The 19,929-nt window shown below is 36.9% G+C and overlaps 1 protein-coding gene across 1 annotated transcript in view; it reads right to left on the bottom strand.

The window, feature by feature from the left end:
* The window catches only part of SLC38A11 (solute carrier family 38 member 11), a gene marked incomplete at both ends in the record, with an annotated part of 44,229 nt that extends 33,512 nt beyond the window's left edge, over positions 1-10,717 (bottom strand). The window contains 6 exons of the mRNA XM_081096342.1: positions 1,002-1,108; positions 4,979-5,044; positions 5,914-6,048; positions 8,236-8,310; positions 10,038-10,155; positions 10,679-10,717. Coding sequence (XP_080952468.1) covers positions 1,002-1,108; positions 4,979-5,044; positions 5,914-6,048; positions 8,236-8,310; positions 10,038-10,155; positions 10,679-10,717 — 540 coding nt within the window. The remainder of the gene's footprint in view (positions 1-1,001; positions 1,109-4,978; positions 5,045-5,913; positions 6,049-8,235; positions 8,311-10,037; positions 10,156-10,678) is intronic.
* Positions 10,718-19,929: the final 9,212 nt, after the last annotated feature.

The raw sequence follows: 19,929 nt of genomic DNA, 5'->3' as shown, positions 1-19,929 counted from the left end.
ATCAGCTGTTGGATTTTTCAAAGCAGAATACAAAAACATATGTATAATTCTTTTTAAAAATGTTTCATTGCAATGCTTGGCATCATGTAGGTACAGCATCAATAATATTTTGGGTAAAATACAAACATCCTTGACAGTAAGGAAATAAAATATAACCAGATAAAGGCTACTCTATGTTGATGGGCATATGCAGAAAATTGAATAATTATGTGATTGGTCTCATTAGAAAGAAATCAGCATTTGTCTTCAGCAATACAAATCATAAATATTGACTAAATTCTCAACAATTAATCAATCAACACATTGACATGCAATGAATGAAAAAATAGGCACAACAGACATTGTAATTTATAAACAAAATTTTAAGCCAATAAAGTGATTCATCCCTATTTCTAAATTGTTTACTTTTAAATTAACTTACTGTCTATAAAAACAATAAAACTTTTTTGGAAATTAAACTTGGTTTAAGTATAGCTCTTTGTATTTTCTAAATGTAAAGGGTGGCTGCCTGGCATCAGTTAGAGTATCTACCTCACAAAGGAAAAAGGGCCTGACGGGCGTGGCTCAGGGTTTGAATGTCAACCTATGAACCAGGAGGTCACGGTTTGATTCCCAGTCAGGGCACATGCCTCGGTTGCAGGCTTGATCCCCATTGGGGGGGAGTGCAGGAGGCAGCCAAACAATGATTAGCTCTCAGCATTGATGTTCCTATCTCTCTCTCTCCCTTTCCCTTCCTCTCTGAAATCAATAAAAATATATTATTAAAAATAAAATAAAAAGGAAAGGCATATTTAGTTCACACTCATCAACTATTTAACCTCCCATTCCCCAAAGTAAGCTAAAGACTCAACCATAGTTTACTCTAGCACAATTATAATTAAACTAAAAGAAACTGAAGATAAATACTGTAAATAAGAACTTAGCCATACAGAGAGCAGTTGGACAAAATTAATGCAAATTAGGAAGTACATTTCTGTGCTAACTTAAAATGTAAAAATTACCTTTCCAAGCTTTGCTATGTCTCGGTACAAGGACAAAGGCAGAGTAAAGACAATCGTGGAAAGCACAATAATGAAGTGGCGACCAATAAGCAAGTTTTCAGGATCAACTAAAACACAAATTTTATGAAGTGTTTATAGGTCTGCATAACATACCGGTGACACAGTAAATATTGAATTATCAAATGACTTTAATATTAAATAATATCTAAAAGAGAAAGTTTTGAGAATAAATATGCTCCATAAAACCATGTAAAACTAGAAATAATACATGAAAGTATAAATACAAAATAAATTAAGGATAAACCTATAGTTCAAATAATGTTAAATTGTTTTACATTTAAATATTTTCATAGCCTCTTAGTCAGTTTCCTTGTTTCTACCTTTTTTTGTCTCCTTAGAGTACAGTGTAGTCTTAACCTGGACACTATAGAGATCTTTTCCAAAAGCAAAAAAACATTATGTCACTCCTTGTCCAAAGCCCTCTAATGGCCAAACTGTTCATTCAGAAAATAAGCTACACAGGGACAAGGCATATTCTGAGGCTTTTGGTTTTTAATCCTCAAAGATATATATTTACTGATTTTTTAGTGAGAGAGAGAGACAGACAGAGACATTGATGTGAGAAACATTGATCAGCTGCCTCCCATATATACCTAGACCAGGGATTGAACCCAAAATCTAGGTATGTGCCCTGACCAGGGATCGAACCCCGGGACAATGCTCCAACCAACTGTCCAACTCAGCCAGAGCTATTCTGAAGCTTTAAAAAATATTTTTCTGTATTTCAAAGAAACTTGAACAGTAAAACTTTAACAAAGTTTTAGAAATAAATATTTAGATAAAAATATTCACTAGATACTTTTTCCTTTTGTTGAGAAAGAAGTATTTTCCTTGAAGGAAAACAGAGAGAAGCAACCTGAATAGAGAAGTAAGTCAGAGGGAAACTGCTGAAACCTAGTATACAATGTCTTAGACTCTAGAGCAGCGGTTCTCAACCTGTGGGCCGCGACCCCTTTGGGGGTCGAACGATCCTTTCACAGGAGTCACCTAAGACCATCGGAAAACACATATATAATTACATATTGTTTTTGTGATTAATCACTATGCTTTAATTATGTTCAATTTGTAACAATGAAAATACATCCTGCATATCAGATATTTGCATTACGATTCATAACAGTAGCAACATTACAGTTATGAAGTAGCAACGAAAATAATTTTATGGTTGGGGGTCACCACAACATGAGGAACTGTATCAAAGGGTCACAGCATTAGGAAAGTTGAGAACCACTGTGAGAGAGAGAGAGAGAGAGAGAGAGAGAGAGAGAGAGAGAGAGATATTGAGAGAGAGGATGTGTGTGTTTGTGTGTGTGTGTCTATCATCAAATACCCCAAAAATTGTAAACATAAATTAAAACATACTTACAAGGATTTATATATATTTTAAAGCTGTGCTAATCACAGTACTGTATTTGCTTCAGGAGCTCTATATCTATTCCAATGAAGACACCATTGTTTTAATTTTTTAACTCATATTGAATTCCTTCAGAGATCATGTAGTTATATTTTTTAAATATCCTTAGTGATACCAAGTCTTTGTGTGTTTAATTCTGTGAAGTTTAAAGTCTGTAGAAGCCAAATCTGTCAAATAAGTGTGTGTGATTTTAAAAAAAATAAAAAAGAAGCTATTAGTCTGAAAAGTGGGACTAATTTTCTAATATGGCTAATTAACTAAAAGAAAGTTCCAAGATAGGAATTTCAAAATGGCATAAGTTTCACACAAACACACACACACTCACACATGAATGGAAAAATTAATCATGAGTATTTAACTCAGCCACAGCTAACAATCATCATAAAGTTGTGAATTAAAACAATAAAAGTTTAAGTCCCCAAAACCCTGAATGTAAATATTTACTTATTTCTGGTGAACATAATTTGAATTAAATTATTTGTATATCTGTTTCTATTTACCCCTTTAAACTGCTCCCCCTATGATATATTTAGTAGAAGATATATTTTCTTTACTGGGAAAATTCTAAGGCCTAGAAAAACACTAAAATAGACTGCTATGAACAGCCTGAAGGAGCTTAGTAACAGGATCTCTATTCATGTAAAGGACATTTTTCACTAATGATCCAATGATGAGATCTATTACCTCTAATGATCTTTTAACAAAAATGCACCCAAATACGCATTCTAAATGTTTTAACAATAGTAGGGAGTACTGAACATTGTAATATTTCAAAAATTTCAAAATCAAAGACATACTACTTCTTACAGCAATGTTTCTCATTGTATCATGATCCAAGAATTTAGTTATCTGGAAAAGGTATAAGCAATTGCCCACTTGTCAGTCTAAGACATTGGTGATCTATTTCAGGAGAAAAAAATACTAAGGATTTTATCTACTTCTAAAAATACTTTGGCATCATATTAATCTTTATAAAATAATCATACATTACAAAACAACATTCAATGATGTAAAGAAACTGTGACAAGAATAAAAGTGTGTTCTTTGCTATGTAACCTATGTTTTAAAAGTAATTTTTAATGTTTTATAAAATTAATAACCAGGAATGGATTTCAAAGGGAACTTTAGCTTGTCTATGATGTTTTATTTATTTATTTTAAAAATATATTTTTATTGATTTCAGAGAGGAACTGAGAGGGAGAGAGAGATAGAAACATCAATGATGAGAGAGAATCATTGATTGGCTGCCTCCTGCATGCCCCCTACTGGAGATCAAGCCTGCAACCCAGGCATGTGCCCTTGACTAGAATCAAACTCAGGACCCTTCAGTTTGCAGGCTGAGACTCCATCCACTGAGCCAAACTGGTGAGGGCTGGGTTTTGTTTTGTATGTCTTTTAGAATGAGTGTCTCAAGTACTAAGAGGACAGGCACTATGGCATCAATCTCAGCTACAATAACAACTATAGAGTTAGGTCACAATAAAATGGGGATTATGTGGCTTGGATGAGAAGCTCTTCAAAGCACAAAGACTCTGAATTATGCAAATAGCCATAATAGAATGAAAGGTTGAACAGGGAGGGGGCTGTGTCACATGGCAAAAAGGTCCACTTGATATTCATAGCTGCTTTTTCATAATCACCCCAAATTGGAAACAACCCAAATGTCCCTCAATTATGGGACAAACTGTTATTCATTCATACAATGGAATACTCCCCAGCATTTTTTTTAAAGAGCAAACTACTATATACCAAAAGTCATGGCTGAAATTCAAATGCACTATGCTAAGTGAAAGAAGCTAGTCTCAAAAGGCTACATACTATATGATGCCATTGGTTTGGCCTTCTGGGAAAAACAAAACTAGACAGAGAAATCAGATTTCAGTGGTTGCCAGGGGCTAGAGATGAGGGAAGGTTTGACTAAGCATAGAAATAAAGAAAATTTGGATATTATGGAATTGTTCTGTATTTACATTGTGGCTATTGCTATATGACTACATGTATTTGTCAAAACTAACAAGACTATCCAATAAAAAGGGTTAATTTTACTATATTAAGTTACATATTAATAGAAGTCATGGGGGAAAAGATCGTTTGCTTATCTAAGAAATGATGTAGTAAAAATAGTACATGAGAAAATATTACTAACAGATGGTGATTTGTAGCATAAGATATTTCAAATATACAGTATTCTAAATATAGTAATAATATTTATTATCATAATATTTACTATTAGCTATAATACATATTACTGTTAATTCTTACTATTATGCTAGGTATAGTTTAATAATGATAATATTTCTGAATACAGCAATAATAGAAATAATATTTTTAAATAGCTAAGTAAGAAGTACACTGTATGTAAAGGTAGATTAATACTTTAGGATCAGGATGGATCATAAATATTGCCAGATATTTGAGGTCATCCAGCTCTTGAACTTGCAAATATTTTACTTATAAGCTATTATGAACCACATTAACTATATATAATAAATATATTACTTACCTCCTGGGATTCTTTGGAAAACTTTGCTCAAAGTGTCTCCAGTTATTATGTTGTAACTTATCATGGCTAAATACATAATTAAAATAATACAGTCACCAACAATTTTCATATTGAATATTTTGAAAATAATCAGTTACTACTTCACAAGTATTGGTATAATCCTACTACTTTCAAATATCAATTTTGATTACCAAAATGTACAACTTAAAAATAACTAGACAATAGATTTTTGGGAGATTATCAATTTGTACTAAAAATGTTTTCACTTAAGCATTTTTAAATAATGGTGAGTCATTTAAAATGTGACTTACTTGTCATTAAAATTCAGTTTCCAAATCATTTTTCAGGAACACATGCATTGCTCAAAGTGAGTATTAATAACAGAAAATTGTAAAGGCTCCAAAATATCTCCTCATTTAAAAAGTAAGATTTTTGAGAAATATGTTCTTAGTTTTTGGTGGAGACTTAAGAAACTAATGGTTTAAATGATAGCTTCTGTATAACTATTACAATTTGGCCATTGTTGAATGTTAACATTTTACTTAAGAAGTGCTAGGTGACATTTTCACCATTATGGTACATGACTTCCATAAATCCTTAGGTTTTCAAATTGTATTTCAGCCTTAGAAGAAATCTATTGTTCCTCTCACTCACTTTTAATCCCAGATCATTCTATTTTTCACAAAACTAGGGAAGCACAAGCACTAACCTAATGAAAATTACTCTCCTTTTTTGTCAATAAAATACTCAGAAAACCAACCAAAAGGACCAGGAAATAAGTAGAAATGGCTAAAGAAGTAAATGCTTAATTTGGAATATATTTCAATGACTGGTACTCTTTAATGACTAAGCAATGACTATTAAAACTATTTTACTCAGAAATAGAAGTATGTTTATGCAAATAAGTAGAATATGTGTCTTCACATTCATCTTACCTATAAAAGGATACAAAAACTGTAGAAGAGAGAGGAGGAGATACCCTGGAAAGCCAAAGGATTTATTGACCAAAGACTGGTAAGTGTCTGTTCCAGAGAGAGTCCCTCCTTTTATCAACAAAACAAGGGAAAAGTCTGTGGCAAAAATAACAAACAAATGTCAGATTATATTTAATACAAAGGTTTTTTATGTTTTTGACTTAAATTAAAAGAGATTTTTAAAAAGTTTAATTTCATGCTACAGTAAATTAGTAGAGCAAGCCTTACTTTCTTTTCATTATATATTACTTTTCATGAAATGGTACTGTTTCCAGTTATGTATTTTTCAATCAAGATACCAGTATACTTAACACATCTATGCAATGAACTGGACAGACTAGAGTCAAGCATTAGTTTTTCATTTTACTTCCTAATTAACCAATGCAAAGACTATTATGATGTGGCTCAATCATCTATGCAATAGAATGTAGGTAATCAAATATTTCATAGGCATTCAACATCTGAAGACTGAGAATGAAAAATGCTGTGAGCATACATAAAAAATAGATTATGAGACTTAGATCATTTGTTTTATAATAAAGTACAACTAGTAACTCTATTTTATAGTTATTATGGTTGAGAGCACTCTAAGAATTTTTGAAATTTATAATTTAAAGATTTAAGTTTCAATGTTAGAGTTGAATATTATATAAATAAAAGTTAATTTTTTCCCCATTTTACTCAATGAACTGTTCCTTCTCCTTAAGTATTGAGTTCTTAGGTGATCTATATATTTTAATTTATTTAATGTGTGTAAATATTTACAGTGCACTTAAATAGACCATGGTTATTATGCCTGGGTGAAAATTAATTATTTGTCAGTGCTGATTGACTGGGAAGCAGGAAATTAGAAATGATAAGGGTAAATCCTTAAATGAGGTATTTTTTTATTGTGTGATAAATGCTTGTATGAATAGGTTGCAATTTTTAAACACCAGCAACTCTGAATGTTATGGATCCCATTACTACGTTACAAATTAAGCTACAAATTAAGAACTATCTAAGCTAAAAGCAGCTCAGGTTTTGGGTGGTGAGGAGACGGCAGGAGGAAGGAGGCCAGTGCCTTCGCAGCCCTGACCATGGTGTCTACTACTTCATGCTTTACTCTCTCTTTTTCAGCCTGAGAAAATGAGCAGTTACAGGCTGGGCTTGGAAGCCTGAGAGTTTATGGTAGATAATATCTTGGTAGGGTCTCCGGAGCAGAGCTGAGATAGAGATTCTTGGGCAATTGAGGGAGTGCTCCCAGGAGAAGGTGAGTGAGAGGACAGGGCAAGGGAAAGGGCTAAGCAAGGATGAGGTCCCAGGTGGAGACCAGCTATGCGCTGGAGCTCCAAGTGCACCACACATCGGTTCCTTCCTGGAGGCAAGTTCCTATATCATCAGTCAGTCATTGGCTGGAGGCTGTGGGGACATGGCAGCTGGGGGTCGGAACCTCATAAGGAAGGCGGTGCCACTGAGGCTCGGGTCACCACTCTGGAGAAGGGAACACTGAGATGATTTGCATTATCTGGTAAAAAAGCATCAGGGTGGCTACACATAGCGGCCACCATAGCAGCAACCACAGCAGACGGTTTCTGTGATGGCTGCCTCTTGCACAGTGATCCTAAGGAAGAGGAACGACCTGTATTTGTCATGATGTGAGCTGATGGTATGACAAGGCAGAGAGGAGGACAACAGGAAGAGGAGCTGATTACAAGTGTATAGTCTGCACTTAGAGGGGGGAGTGGCAAAACGTGGGTGTGAATGAACATGGTACGTGAAAAGGGGGAAGCAGAAGAGAAGTAGTGAAAAGCACCCCGTTGCTGCACTTAAAGACAGGGGCTGGTGGGGAGCCTGAGCAGGCGTGGGGAAGGTGGGAATACCAGGGCTTTCAGTTCCACCTGCACAGACGTAGCTGGAAAAGGCCGCTCGTTCTTGTGCACCTGCCCATGGTCACTGTGGGAAAGGAGGTCCTGATGAGGACACTTTCAGGGCATGGCTGACTTGGCTTTAATCAGCCTTTAAAATGACTTTCCCACCTACCACTTTCTGCATAAAGTGAAAGGCACATGAAAAGGATTTAGGCTTGGTAATATATAATGCTTTTCTAATCTGTTCAGAGGATTAGCAAGAAAAGTAAATCTCCTCAGACGTAATGTTTAAATTCTTTAGGATTCTTTGATCCAGTAAAATCAATTACTGTACAGTGTGTGTGTGTGTGTGTGTGTGTGTGTGTGTGTGTGTGTGTAAAATAGTCCTTGTGCAATTTAAGTTGCAGGAACTAGCAACTATACAGTATTTTACCTGTAATATATGAAACCCAGAATAAAAGCAATATTCCCAGAGGAAAGCCAGCTTGCTTCATTGAATATGGCAATCCTGAAAAAACACACAAAATGCCCCATCCATCATATTAATAAAACATATAGAAATACAGAAGTTTTCTCCAATTCCTGTATATAATAGGCTAAGAAAAATGACATAGTTATAGGACATAATTATAAACAATGCATATGACTACTAAATTTAAACATTAATATATTAATACTTATTTCAGAATAAAATCTTTTAAATTAAGGACATGTCAAGAGAACAAGTTTATAAGGTGATGACATAAGAATAAAAAAGAAGCAAATGAAAAATAGATGTCAGTTCACACAAATAATGTTCACCTCAGAGTGAAGGAATCATATGATCTAGAATACGGAGAGTAAAGACCCAAAGCTTTCTTACCTGGGAAAACAGAGAGGATAAAAAGAGCACAGAAGGGTGATGGGATTTAAGGAGTCAAAATGGGCAACCATGTAAGAAAAGGAGAGAAAAATGAGAAGGCCAAAATATTTTAATAAAGCTGAAGGGGGCAATACGAAATATTTTCTTATGAATTGCTTGGGAAATGAACAATAAAGTATTTAAAGTAAAATATATTCAAAATATGCCCACCCAGAAATTTTACTTTCTGAAATATTTTTCTTTTAAAAAGTCTGCTGAACAGATTAAGAGGCATTTTAAATGTTGCTGACATGGATCAGCATAAAATGTTCACATCAGGAATTAAGTCTGGAATTCTGCCAAGTAGAGCTGCCCACTGTGGTACATGGAGGCAAAATTTCAAAGAAGTCTTTAACTCTGTGTCACTACTCTGCTTCAGCTTTCTCCACTTGATGTACCATTTGAAAAGGAAATTATCTATATATTGGGACAATATAGATAAAATTAAAACATTAAATTATGAAGGGTAACTATTCAATGATGACTGTGATTAAAATGTCAAAACTTTACAGGAGAAAAGAATATTCTCAATGAGTAGTGCAGGGTTTAATTTTGTCCCAACTTTTTCTTAAATTGGATATTTTCAAATAACAAAAAGAATAGCAAGTATGAAAAAAATAACTACTTTATTAATATAATACCATGAACTTAATTTTGTCATAACTTTCCCCTTGCTTCAAATTGAGAAAATATGAGCTGATCATTTCTTTCCATTATGATTTGGCTCCTTTGTTTAAAAAATCATATGCACTTTTGTTTAACCAATTTCTATTTATTTAGTAAATGATATTTAACATTGATATAAATTCATAAGTTTGTGCTTTAAATTTAACACTATGTAGATGGGTAAGAAAATATTGTCTGGATTTAATTTTTCACAAGATTGTTATGTTTTCACATTAAATTTTTGTACCTCCAATATTTCCAAATATTGAGGTCTTACACCTCAAGAAGGTCATAGAAAGGTGATTCAAGTAATGATGGACACTTCAGGAAGAGGGAAAAAATAAATTAGGTCACATTATCAATAACCAGGCCGCCTATGAAAAATTTTCAGCATCTCTCATACGATGCTCCCCCTAACCTAACCCATGTGGAGGATGTTCTCAAACTTAGAAAGAGTGTGGATCACCACCCAACCTTCAGGGAAAAGGGAACTTATGTAATGCCCATTGTTACACTGGAAAAAAAATGGAAGACTTTTATGAAAGAAAATTACCAACTTATTTAAGATCTTTACTTTAAAAATTCAATATACACCAGCAATATAATAAGAGTCTTAAATTTGACCTTTTCACATAAAACTAAAAAGACAATAACAAAGCAACACTTACCTATTATACCAGATCCTATAATAGAGTTGACAACATTAAAAACAGCAGCAGACTGACGGCAAGTTTTCCCTTTGTGCTCATGTTCAGAAACGAGGGTTTCTTTGTCAGCTAGATCTCTCTATTTAAACATATAAAATGGCCAATAATTATAAAATTAAACAAACATTTACTAGTTCAAAAGACAGAAACGTGTCAGACAAATATGCAATGTAGGAAACTAACGATATCAGTAATGATGATAACATCAACCATGATGAGGAAATAATGAAGATAATTATAAATAGTAATAATAATGGCTAGTAGCTCAACAGAGCTTTGTAAATAAACTCCATCCTAAAATGTCCTGATTACAGCTTCACCAAGTTCAAGGACTGCTACATGGGACCCCATAAAGGATCTGTTAGGGAGCCAATGATGTGATTTTATGAAACTAAAGGGGTTACATTAAAAGTGCCTGCGAAGAAAAAGAAAAAAAAGAAAAAGAAAGAAAACAAACAAGTCAAATCAAGGCAAAACTTTTTCTCCTGGAGAACTTCCCCTGGTGCTAACGCCGGACCCAATGCAGTAAGCGGACCTCCGTTGCCGGTGAATGAATCTTGCGGGGACTTGGCTTCAGAACCTGCCCCAGCCTCCAGCGTTACCTGTGGCGGGATGGTGGGCTGCTGCCCCTGGTAGCCCATGGCAGCAGCGGGTCCTTAGCAGGTGGAAGGTGAGTGGTCCTGGGTGCCCCACTCTAGCCGCACCTGCCTCCTCCGAGACCTCTCGCATCCGGGGTCCGCGGCGGGAAACCTCCGCCAGGCCCGCGGTTCCTCTGGGCCCACCCCCGCCCCTCCCGCCGCCGCTGGCTGCAGCCCGCAGCTCACCCGCCTGGCTCAGCCCCGGGGTGATTTCCCTGAGGGACTAGTGCAGTTAAAAGCACCTTCCTCCTCCTGCAGAGAAGCCAGCAGATGTTTCTGATCTGGGCAGCCCTCTTTCCTCCCTCTCCCACCCCAGCTCCAGCTGCAAAGTATAGTTGGTTCTGCCCCCGGTGCCTGTCCAGCGTGTACAGTTACGGTGGCCTCATTTTAGTCCACCCCCAAGTTAGCAGCTCCTTAGCTGGACTGAAGCCCAGGTAAGGCCACAGTAGCTCCCTCACCCTCCGTATCTTTTCCATTACCTCCTCCTCCCCATACCACTTCTATGGCAAATGTGACGGATGAAAACGCAGGCTTTTTCATTTAAGTGGAAAACAAACAACTTTCCTAGAGTTTTAGCGAACTCGATTACTGACCATGCTTTGGTTAAATATCTCCTGTGACTTTTTTCAGGAAAGGAGACTTGAAGAGGGGAAAGGAAGATGGATTGGTAGCATTCCAGGAGTGAACTTTAAAGGGGGTGGTTTGTAAGGTGATGGGAAAAGGAAGACACCCGAGCTAGAAAAAAGTCTTAAAAATGTCCATTTATTCACCCTTTTATGTTACAGATGAGGAAAAGGCCCAGCAAATATTCAATCACACCGAGGATACATAGAGAGCAGTTTCAGGGACAGTAAAAGTGGTAATGTAATATGAGTACTTATCAAAGAATTAAGGAGGTTCTTGTTCCTAGACATTTATTTATAATTATGAGGCATTTTAAAAACATGGAAAATCTAAGAGAATTCTAAAGCATCCTATACTCTCTGCCATCAAATTAACAATCACTAACATCTCATCATATTTTTTTTCAAATTGCAAAAATAAACATTTAATGTCACAATAGAAACCCCACTTATTCTGCTTCACTCCTAGAGGCATCCAATTCGGGAAATTGGTGTGTATCTTTTCTACCCATGCTTTATATTTTAATTCATTCATTTGTAGCCATAAGTGATACATAACATTGAGTTTGTTCAGCTTTTTACTTGTTTTGGTTGGAGTGGAGCATTCCAGCTTCTGGTCCCAGCTTTTTGTATATTGGACCAGAAATTGGAAGTTCATTAGACATATTTCAACAATTTATCTTAAAGTGTTTTTTTTTTTTTATAATTTCAAAAGTATTATTTGTTTAATATAATTTCAAAAGTACTATAGTGTTAATGACAAAACATGAAGAAGAAAGAATTGGATACATAGAATCACTGGCAATTCACCCATGCAGAGGTAAGCATAGTTAATGTTTTAGAAGCCTATAGTTTACTCAGTTATTACAGTGTTTGAGGTAGAGGATAAATGCATATACATGCACATAAAGCAGTTTTATTAAATCTGTCTTTGCCCCAGGTAAAGGCCATGGGAGCCAGACTTTCAGGAATGTAGAAAGCCTTAATCTGAACTTTTTATCAGATGGTATAATTATGTAGGTAGCATATTATGCTCACGTAGGATTATCACTTTTCTTCATTATTTGGTTACAGTGAAGGCTATGTGACTTCTAAGGGCATCTAGCTCTTTTAGAAGTAACCAGAGAAAGATCTCTCTTGGCAGAAGTCTAAATTTATAAAGCTCTTCCTGATGGCTAACCTGACTCCTTTCTGACATTGTTAAGATTCAAATTTGCATAAGAATAGAGATAAAAACTTTCAACCCACATCCTTAGGGAAGTTACATTTTCCTCAGCCTTGGAAAAGAGTCTGAAGAGTGGTATAATTTTGTCCTTTTGAAAAATGGCTGCTTGATATTCTCTATAATATTAGGTCATTGGCTTAGCTGCTGGAACAAGTAGAGCCTTAGTATTAATATGCAGTGTCTCAAGTAAGATCTCTCTCTCTCTCTCTCTCTCTCTCTCTCTCTCTCTCTCTCTCTCTGTCTCTCTCCCCCCTCCCACCCCTTTCCAGAGGTAGGGCCCCGAATCTGCCAAGGGTCATTTGGATATGTACAACATCCGTTCACGGGCTATACAAAATTATCAACTTAAAAATTAGCCTGCTATATTTGGTCAAATATTTAATTGACTCACCCCGAATGCCTTGGCCAGGCCAGACATTCTCCACACCCTGGACTAAATAATCAAAACATACTCTTTTGGGGGAGGGGAGCATTGATTATCTTACAAAATCATTCTTGTAACTATTTTCTATGATCTATGTTACTCATTATCAAGGGATGTCTTATTCTTGTGGTACCATGTTATTATTATTTTATAGTTTAGGTATTTTTGTTGTTTTCTAAATGTAATTATTAGAATTGTGTAAAGCCATTATTATGCCATTTTTGGTTAGAAGTCGGGGGGAGTGGGGCCCTGAGGAATAAGTATAAATTGTGTGACTGTAAACATTGGTTTGTCCAAGACAGTCCTGGTTTAGGCTTCTTGTCCCAGTGTAATTATGAATAGCATCTTTTTTATTCTCAAAAGTGTCCCAGTTTGAATGACAGGTTACAATATTATGCGACAAAGGCACATTGGGGATAAGAGTATAATGTAGAGGGAGTTTTGGCAACTGTCTGCTATTGGCTCTAACTGTTCTCCTTTCTTCTGGCATTATAGAGCCCCTCATTTTTGTCTAACCCACAGCCGCCTGAAAGGAGGAATAAAATTCACATCTTCACTTGCTGCTGCTGTGGTTAAGTTCTGACCAAGAGGATGCGGGTAGAATGTACATCATTAAGGAGAAGGTTAATACCTGTACCTCCTTTTTGCTCCTTCCTACTAGCTGGAATGAAGAGACATGAAGGCTGAAGCTGGAGCTTTATCCTGGACCAACCACCTGTTGGGAACTTCAGTTTGAAGATGACGGAGTAACGAGATAGAAGGTGCCTGGGTCCTGGTGGATATTCTAGATCTGGATTGTTCAGGTAATATGAGAAGGAAATAATCTTTCATCTAGTTTAAACTACGCTGTTTGGGATTTTCTGTCATTTACAGACAAATAGAACCCTTCATAACACCTCCTATGGGTACCAAGACTGTGATTCTAATAGTCAAAAGGATTCATGCAATCCAGATATTTTTAAATAACAGCACCTAAAGTTCTTTAACTGAGCTCCTTGTGGGAACAATAAAAATGTTTGTTGCACTTAATTAAACTCTGTATTAAAAACATACACAGTTTACTAGTAAATGAATATATAATCAACTATAAGTCAATTGATTTTGAGATTCTTAGTTTTTCCTCATTAATGAACTGGTAAAAACCTTGGCTAATGTGGCCGGGGGAGGTTCTCTCTGTTGACATGGTGTGGGTTCCCTTTTGTGTGTGCCATGTTGGTCATATTCTTAGATCGTTGGGTCAGCACTGGTTGTGCATGTCTTGCGTCAGGGTCTGCGTTGCTTATCACAGAGAATCATTACTAGATTTGGATCACTAACCTGAGGACTGACCCGGAAAAACTGGGCTGTGACTCTGCCTTGCGTTCACTCTCAGCACCTTCTGCACTGCTGCCTGTGTTTTCTGCACATGTGATAGAGAGTGCATTTAAAGTCTCTCTGCAAAGGTTTCTATTGGGGATCGAACTCCAATTTGACCTACATCTGTACAGCTCACAGTATTTACTTTGTAAATCTCAGAGCCGTTCCCCAAGCTCCAGAAGCTGGAGGTGAGCAGCTATTATGCATTAGCCACTCCACACCTACTATAATATGAAGAGCATAATGTAACACAATAGGTGAGCAAGCTGTGATTGGTCCTCAAATGGTACCAGTTTTTATCACTCAATAAATAAGCTCAAGCACCTGGAAAGTGACAATGTTGAAGAAATGAAATTGGGTGCTACCTGCCCTTTCATACCTTTTATGTAACCTTCATTTATCCTATGAAGGTTACACTAGGATAAATAAAAGCTGATTTACCTATTTTGATCTTTTTTCTTTTGTTTTAATAAACTTTCATTTGCAATATTTCAATCCTGTATCAGTTGAACTAAACTGGGAGAAATGAAATTCTGTGCCCTCAGTTGATCCGGTAGGAAGATCAGAGTTTCTCCCAGATAGTGCTCTAGAGACTATACTGTCTCTAGGACTTGCAGAACTGGAGTAGAGAGTGAGGTGGGACCCTGGCAGCGGAAGTGTGAATGACACCTATGGGTGTGTACTAGTATTCTCTCCTAGCTGGAATGCTGCCTTCTCATGAATGATGTGTGACAGAAATACTCTTCATCACAAAGACTAGCAAGTGGCCCTAGCTAGTTTTGCTCAGTGGATAGAGCATCAGTCTGCAGACTGAAGGGTCAAGGGCATGTACCTTGGTTGCAGGCTTGATCCCTGGCTCTGGTAGGGGTGTGTGCAGGAGGCAACCAATTGATGTGTCTCTCTCACATCTATGGATTCTTTCTCTGTCTCTTGTCCTCCATTCAACTCTCTCTAAAAATCAATGGAAAAATATCCAGGGGTGAGGATTGACAACAAAAACAACAATAACAACAAAAAACAATGGCAAGTGGGCTTAAGATCAGGAAGTGGGATTAAAGGGACCAAAATAACTTTGTGACTAGAGCCTGGATTGCCAATAATATAGAACTATGGGGCTGGCAAACTTCTTCTAAACCTCCTAATCTGACTGTGTCTCTTTCTTTCTGGTTTCAGGTATTTTTGTTTATTCCTAAAATATAATACCCAGTCATTTACTTAGTGCTCTATGTAATTGTGGAATGTCTGTGGGAATGGAATGGATCACATCTATATTGTTCTTGTTGATGATGATGATTTTATTTCTTCGCTGAACCCAGTATAGTTACTGCTGCTCATTAAAAATGTACCAAGTAGAAGAAACAATCTCAAGAGAAATCAGTTAGTAAAAAGTCTCGTTAAGAGAGAATGAGTTTAATGTGGCCAGAAATCAGGGCCATCAGGAGAACATTTCAGTAATGAGATCATGATGCTCATTTGCCTCTAGGGCATCTGAGAAACTGAGAAAGGCCTGGATCATCTCCATCTATTAATACAACCAGAATATTGAAAAAATAAGGAAAATATAGGAAAAGATGACACACAGTTGTTACACAGTTTTAAATGTTTTTATTTAACAAATTAATCCTCTGCTGTTAACTCCAAAATACGATGTAATATCACTGTTATTCATCTATATATGTAAAAGCCTAAGTGACCTAATGACTGAACAATCAGTTGACTGGTTGCTATGATGCACACTGAGCATAGGGGGCAGACAATCAGCGCAGGAGCTGCCCCTGGTGGTCAGTGCACTCCCACAGCGGGAGCACTGCTCAGCTGACCTATGGGCACCAGACACGGGGCTCACAGCTGGCGAGCACCGCTATGGTGGTGCGAGCCTCTCCTGGATCGGGACTGAGTCAGCAGCATGACCCTGCTGCAGGCACAGTGGGGCCAGGATGAGCGGGAGTGGCAGGCAGAAGCAGCAGGTGGCATTGGATTGTCAGTTTTGGCCCAATCCCCACAGACAATGCCAAGGGACCCCACTGGTGCTCGAATCCGTGTACCAGGCCTCTAGTATGACAATAATAGGATATATTAAAATATATTTATTTATAATGCATAACAGTGTGATGGTGTTTTAATGTTTAAAATTGATTATGGAGGACAAAGTTTAATCTCTTTAATGCATCTCTGAAACTATATGTATAACTTCATGTAGTATTAAGGTCTAAATTTGAGATTCATCAAGCATTAAAGACTCAAGTCAAATAAATGACCCTTTCAACCACCTGTGACAGACACTGTCTGTCTTACAAATGTTTAGTAGACATGCCCCAAATACTAGCAATTGAAGGTAACAATTATCCACTCATGTTTTAAGAGGATTATCTACTCGTCCTCTATAAGGAAGGGGAAAATTTACTATGCTCCATTTCATAGTCCCATACTAGCCGCATATCTAGAAGTGCATAGATTCTGACTAGAAAAGTAGTGTATGATCCACCAGGTATGCTCACATTTTTTTTTCATTTTTTGAACATTATTACTATGGGTAAAATTTTTGTGTATAGCACTCTATAGTTTCTGAAAATAAGACATATTAGCTCTGTAATTGGGAGCCAACCTTCATTAAAAGATGAATAACTTGATTAGGTAATTAGTGCAAGTAATGTACCAAATGAGTAAAATAGATATATTTGCTAGAATAATTCAAAGGATCAAGTTATCTTAAAAGGCTGGGTGGTTGGTCAGTGACATTTGATGGAAGACTGGAAACTGATAAAATTTAGCCTAGCAAAGTTGAAATTTAATTTGTAAACTTAACATCCTAACCTTGGATCTAAAAAACAAACTATATAGGTACAAGGTGGGAACATATGGGTTATCTGAAACTCATTTCAAAATGAGTTAGTGCTTTTAATTAACAATAAGTTTTAAATGACTCAACAATGTCATTGAAAAAAACTCTACTGCAGTCTTAGGCAACAGGACTTGAAACATATGACACAGAACAAGAAAAGTAGTAGCCCAGGCCATCTGTCTTGGTTACATCACACATGCGTAGATTATTTTCAGCTATGGAAGCCACAATTTGGAAAATTTACAGATAAATTAGGCCATTTTCAGAAGAGAGGAATCAGAATGATGAAAGGTCTCCTGACTCTTTAAATAACTGAAGAATATAAGACTCAGAGGATTAAGGGGTTACTCAATGTAAGAAATGGCTTCATAATCTAATTACCTAGAGATATACTGGGATAATTTGGGAGGTAAATTCCTACTGGATATATTTAAACAAAGGCATGACCACTGGGCAGGGATGTTGTATTATAGTGTTCTTGGGGGTGATGAAGGATAAGAAGTGGGCTACGTGTATTTTGCTTGCAAGTAAGAGGAACTTACTTGAGCTCCTTAGAAATGAGGAGGGGTAGCTGTTAGAAGTATTTATATACTAGATCTAGGACTAGAAAACTTGGCAGGGCTCCTGATAGCTCTAGATGTTTGCTCTCTCTGCCTGTCATGGCCAGCTTATCTTTATCTTAATTTTGGCTCCTCATTTCTCCTAGCTATTAATCTCTCCTAGGCAAAATCTAGGAAGTGAGTTTGACATGCTCAGCTAACTATAGTCACCTCCCTCTGCTGAGCACAGCCTTTTGAACCACACATCCTCTTGGGTGGCTGCCCGCCTAGGAATGAGCTCTCCTTGGGTTGGATTCCATTCCCTTAGCCAGACAATGGCCACGCTGTAGGCCAGCTACTATGGCTTACCTGCCAAGCACTGGGGAATGGATTGGGAAAAACAGTTTGAAGTAAACGTGGGCTCGGGCAGTGACCTGAAGCATAACCAGTATCAGTGAAAACTAAGTAATTCTAAGTTTCCTCTGGAATTGGTAACTCTTCAATCCCATGTTGCTAGGTAGGGTCTGAGTTGGACCTTGATCATTGAAAGTAAGATAAGGAGAGGTTATGGCAATGTCTAACATGGGGAATAAGCCAGACACATGTATTATTGGGTTAAGGGAAACCAGAAAGAGGAAAAGGTATTTGGAAATTGATAAAGGTAGATTCCAATTAATTGTATTATTAATTCTGAGTATTTTTCAGTTTGTAATATTGCCTTGTATTATATACTTTCCTCCTGTTAACTGGAGAGGTATCATGGGTATATTAGGCAAAATAAAAGGTGCTTGATTTGCAAAGATGTAAATGTGTTGTTGTTGTTTTTAATATAAAGTACTGTTAGTGTTTCATGAAATTAAAAATAATATGTTGTAATAAGTGGCTTTATTCTTATTAGTGGCTGATTTCTGAATATAGAAAGCCATGTGGGGAAATGAAATAAAAGCAAGAATGAAGCAAGGCATTTTTTTTTACTCCATCTTTTTTTAAAAAGCCATTTGTTTTTCATTTCAGTTCCTTTTGCTTTAATTTTTCCTTTCTCAGCTGTGTTCCTTTCTCCCAGCTCTTCCAACCTATTTGCTTAATATGAGACTCTATATCTAAGATGTTTTCTAGAAAAATGCCAATGTAAACAAAGTGGCCCCTTGCCAAATAGAAAGGACTCAGTCTGATTGTAAGAAGAAGTTTTAAAATAGTATGGGCAAGAATAATGAGAATTCATGCACTAAATACTACTACCTTCTTCAACATGATGTCCAAAAGGGCCTCCCTGAGGGCTGGAGAAGGAGCAGTGCAGGCAAGCAGCTGCATTCTCACGACCTTGCTTCCCAGGGTCTGACCCGAGGTGGTGGGAAACAGAGGACAGCAAAGCCCTTATGTTGGCCTGGCCTTAAATGTCCCCACTACACAGGCAGAAAAAAATGGTAACTAAAGAATGTAAAACATACTGCTAGGAAAATGTAAATTATCTAAAGAGAAGGAACCATGAGCTTAGAGATTAGAAATGTAGAACAGTAGCAACAACGAGAGTAAGTAAACTGTAAGAAGACTGTGTGTGCTTTTAAGTTTAATTTTAAAAACCAGAGAACTTTTTGGTGTGTAGTATGTCCTACTTAAAACCCTGTAAAATTTCCCCTTGGGGCAAAAATAAGAGTAATCTAATAAGTTTAATGCATATCTCATCTCAAACACCGCCCCCCCACCCTCCCCCACATCAAACTAAATGGGGGAGGGGAGTAGTGAAAATAAATCATGTACACAGCCTTCCCTTTAATTTTTTAAAATATATATTTATTGATTTTTTACAGAGAGGAAGGGAGTGGGATAGAAAGTTAGAAACATCAGTGATAGAGAAACATCAATCAGCTGCCTCCTGCACATTCCCCACTGGGGATGTGCCCGCAACCAAGGTACATGCCCTTGACCGGAATCAAACCTGGGACCCTTCAGTCCACAGGCCGATGCTCTATCCACTGAGCCAAATCAGTTAGGGCCCCTTTAATTTTAATAGCAAGTTCTTATCAGGGAGCTATAACTCTTTATTGATTCAGCTAGAGGGAAAGCAATAACATTTTAAAATACATTTTTTTATTGTCCAGCTGGTATGGCTCAGTGGTTAAGAGTCCAGGAGGTCACAGTTTGATTCCCAGTTAGGGTACATGCCTGGGTTGTGGGCTGTATCCCAGTAGAGGGCATGCAGGAGGCA

Source organism: Myotis nattereri (assembly GCF_964212035.1).
Source record: "Myotis nattereri genome assembly, chromosome: 7".
NCBI lineage: Eukaryota > Metazoa > Chordata > Mammalia > Chiroptera > Vespertilionidae > Myotis > Myotis nattereri.
Note: the sequence above shows the minus strand (reverse complement) of the source record. Positions and strands in the feature narration are given on the sequence as shown.